At 39.9% G+C, this 3787-nt stretch overlaps 1 protein-coding gene across 1 annotated transcript; it reads right to left on the reverse strand.

Moving 5' to 3' along the window:
* Positions 1 to 207: 207 nt before the first annotated feature.
* LOC132179221 (protein IQ-DOMAIN 19) lies at positions 208 to 2756 on the reverse strand. The gene is made up of 4 exons (XM_059591891.1): positions 2211 to 2756; positions 1889 to 2125; positions 825 to 1499; positions 208 to 595 (listed from the first exon to the last, which is right to left on the reverse strand). Exons 1-4 carry the CDS (start codon positions 2652 to 2654, stop codon positions 575 to 577), a joined length of 1377 nt encoding a protein of 458 aa, XP_059447874.1. The 5' UTR covers positions 2655 to 2756; the 3' UTR covers positions 208 to 574.
* Between the last annotated feature and the right edge of the window lie 1031 nt (positions 2757 to 3787).

The following is a 3787-nucleotide window of genomic DNA, read 5'->3' on the forward strand; positions in this document are numbered from 1 at the left end:
AAAAGTACCCATTTGGTAAAAAAAATTGAAAGTGCTTTTAAGGGTCCAAAAAGCCTAAAAGCCCTAAAAAAACGTTTTTTTTTTACTTAAAAGTACTATTTCTCTAACACAACCTCGAACATGCTCTAAACCATGTGAAGCTCTTGAATCTTTGCAGTAAAGAACAACATCTCTGGTTGAATATCTTGTTGAAAGAGAAAAACAATGTTACAGAAAATCACACTTTTCATAAATTTCTATAGACAGATCAAATTGTGTTCCTCATGAAGTTATCTTCACACTTTTCCGGCAGGAATACATTCAGCCAAAATATGCAGAAACACCGAGAGCAAAAGGAAAAAGGATTCTACAAAAAGATGACTTAGAATACGGCACTTCATTTGAAATTTGAATAACACCTGAATTCAGAAACTACGAAAAAAATTGTCATAAATCTTAGCAGCTTCTATGTCAAACACTTTACCATCTTTAGTAATTCCCTCTTGAAGCTTCCGATGTCTGTTTAGCATCTGCATGTTCCTTCTGGTGGAGCCATATACAAGTTTCAGTCATTATTGTGGTGAGAGATGCAATGCTAATACCTATTTCCATGAGGCTGCAGTTACAACAAAGTATGAAACAACTTGATCAGATGTTGACTAAGATTGGCTTCTATCTCTTTCTACAAGTTTAAACTTTTGGGATATGTGACGATTTAACCGAACAAATATTAATTTTATTTTGGTGCATTATATGTTTACTTCATCCTAAGCGTTATTTTACTTTTATTTTTGGGTGGTTCATAGACAATCTTTATGAGTTCTGGTTGGTTAATTAATACTCACATCATATGAAACAAGGGATCTGCAGTAGTTTGCATTTGTGAGCACTGTACTGGTGGATCCACACTCACTGTCTTTAAGGGAAACTGTAGATTTGTCAAGCTTGATTGACCATGGATAGTGGTAGTTTTGAGCAGTTGAACCCACATGGGAAGATGACCTCTGCATCCGCACAGCCCTTGGGACATTCCTTCCTTCCATTGATGCCCTGCGCCGGCTTGGTTGCCTCTCAAATGAGTCTGGCCTTTGCTTTGGTGCACTCTGTGACCGGACCTTGGCTTTTGAAGATTCTGTATTGGCCATGTAATTTGGGAATAATGGGTAGTCATAGGACAAAGGTTCTGCATAATTTGGCCTCGGAAAAGCGAAAGGAACTCTTGAAGGATCGGGTTTCGACACGGCAGAGAAGTACTGCGGGCTGCTTTGCGCTGTGTCAAAGGAATAGTCCTCAAAATGTCCACTGCAGGCTCTTGGGCTCATGTCTGTTAGAGCTGATGGAGCTGGTGAGGCCTGGTGGTTGTCTGGCTTTGAGTATGCATAATGGGTGGAGAATCTATGCTCTGCTCCTTCATATTGGGAGTGGCTGGAGTAGCTATTTCTGCTCATTAAACTTCCCTTTGATTCACCAAGATCCATCTCCACAATCTTAATGTCCTCCTCCAAGCCTTTATCCATTTCCTAGATGCACAAAAACCAGATTGCAGATCAGTGTTGTAGAGAGTGCATAGTTTTCATCAGGTGTGACTGACTTCTTTGCCCCACCTGGCAATTCAAAAAGTTTCTATATTTTCCCATCTTTTATTATGTTGTCAAAGAAGTGAAGAATAAAAGAGAAAGGAACATTTTTCTTATCTTTACCAAAAAAAAAAAAACATACAAGAATGTTTTCATTTCTGCCAAATAAATGAAATTTCATACATTTGTGGAAATTTTTTAATAATATTTGTTGGTGAACAAGTAGAATGTTCCCTTTCTAAATTACTTTGGCTGGATGCAAGGAATTTCCCTTGATAGTAAATAAGATCTTGAAATAGGAAAATACTGCTAGAAAAAAAAATGAAACTAACATGATAGTTGTGCCTGAACCGATTGTCTTGTGTCGATTTTCTGTGGGTAGAATTCCTATGATTAGTAGGCTTTGCATCTTCAGCAATCCGGATCCTCTGTGCCAGAGCTCTTGCCTGCACTGTCACCAGTGCCTGCATGCACCGAAGTGTAGCCGTGGCCTGTTTCCTCACCAGGTGACCTCTCACCAACGCCTGCAACTTCACTAGTCCTTTCAATGCTGATAGTGCTTTCCTTGCCTGCAACAACACCAATGAATCCTCTGAGTTTTCAATAGATAAAATGGCTACCCAAGTAAAGATAGGGAATCCCAGAATTCCTTACCAAATAAGCGCGGAACACAGATTGAATTTTTGTGGCAGCAGCCTCTTCAATGGCGCTGGCTCTGCCACTGGCAGCTGCTGTGAGTCGGATCACTGCAGCTGCAGCCTGTGCAGCAGCCACGGCTGCATCAGTTGCTGCAGCCGTCGCTGCAGCCATTGCCATGGCATGCCTTTTCTGCTCATTCTCTGTGTCCAACATGGTCTGTACTGCCGGCGACGAAGTGGCAATTGGTTCTGCAGAATTCAAGTCCTTCGAAGCTGGTGATGTGGCTGAAGATCTTCGAAAACTCCATCTCCTTTTCTCTTTTGGGGTTGTCTGTAGGATTGAAATTGGAGTGCTTGGATTAGTCTCAATGGAAATGGAAAAATTCTGATTACTTTGCAACTTTTCCTTGTCTTTCTTCCCTGTCAGGAAGCTTCTAAGCCACTTTCCAGTCTTCCCCATCTCCTTCAAACCTTTCTAAGCTGCCACTATCTTACAGCTGCAGCATATATAGAACTATCGAAGAAAGCAACAAATGATACTGTTAGATCTCCCCTGCCTATAATTGATTAGTAGCTTTCAACAATACAATGGTCCTCCTTATCAATACTGAACATAATTGCTCTTTGTTTGACAACCTAATTGTTACTGTTCTATTGGCCCATCTCAGTTAAACTATCATATAATGTGTCTTTATGTGTTTTAACTGCCTATTACAGTGGATGATTTGGTCTTTGTGGCCTGTTTATTAAGTGAGGCCTGTTTGAGGGGGCAAGAAAGAGGAAGCTCCCAGATGAGCCACTTGCACCCTCCTGGAAGTTAATGGTACTGATCCCTTTTTGTCCTTGCAGGAGCTCATCCTTGTGATATAGTCAGCTAGGGTACTTTGGTCACAATGTGATGTTGGCTAATCTGGGATGGAGAGGATCAGAAGCCATGTGAAAATGGTTCATGAACATGCAGAATCCGTGTAAAATACTCATATCTGGGTGGGGAAGCCGTCCACTTGGGTCCATTTCAGGGACATGGATTTTAGAAATTGGGAGACCTTGTGGGTTTGTGTGGTCCACACACAATTGTGTAGCAGAAGATAAAGATTTATGTTGGGGTTCCTGGGTGTTTGCACGTGCTCCTATCCTATCCTACTAGTTCTTGGAGTCAAGTCCAAGCCTTCCATGATCCAAGCAAGAAGTCATTCTACCCCTCTTTTCATCATTTCCTCTGTCAAAAAGGCTGCACTTTTCTAAAAGCTATTAGATTACTAGATAATTTAGCTACCAAAAACACACATTTTTCAATTTTAATTACTATATTTTCAATACAAACTCCAACAAATTATTTATTTTACCATCTACTTTCTTTAAATATTATTTTTCACGTTGAGAGAGTAGAAGATAGAAAATAAGAAAAAACGTATTCACTGTGCTACAATGAACTTGTATATTTGAAAGTTTACGATAACAAAAACTTTACTGATGGGTCTCAATCAAAGTCACACGATAAAATAGAATTATATTAAGGATAAAACTCCAATTCATGTGGGAGTTGGAACCACATACAGAAGACAATAGCAATTCACCATACTCATAACATAA

The sequence above is a fragment of the Corylus avellana genome, chromosome ca4, assembly GCF_901000735.1.
Source record: "Corylus avellana chromosome ca4, CavTom2PMs-1.0".
Classification (NCBI taxonomy): domain Eukaryota; kingdom Viridiplantae; phylum Streptophyta; class Magnoliopsida; order Fagales; family Betulaceae; genus Corylus; species Corylus avellana.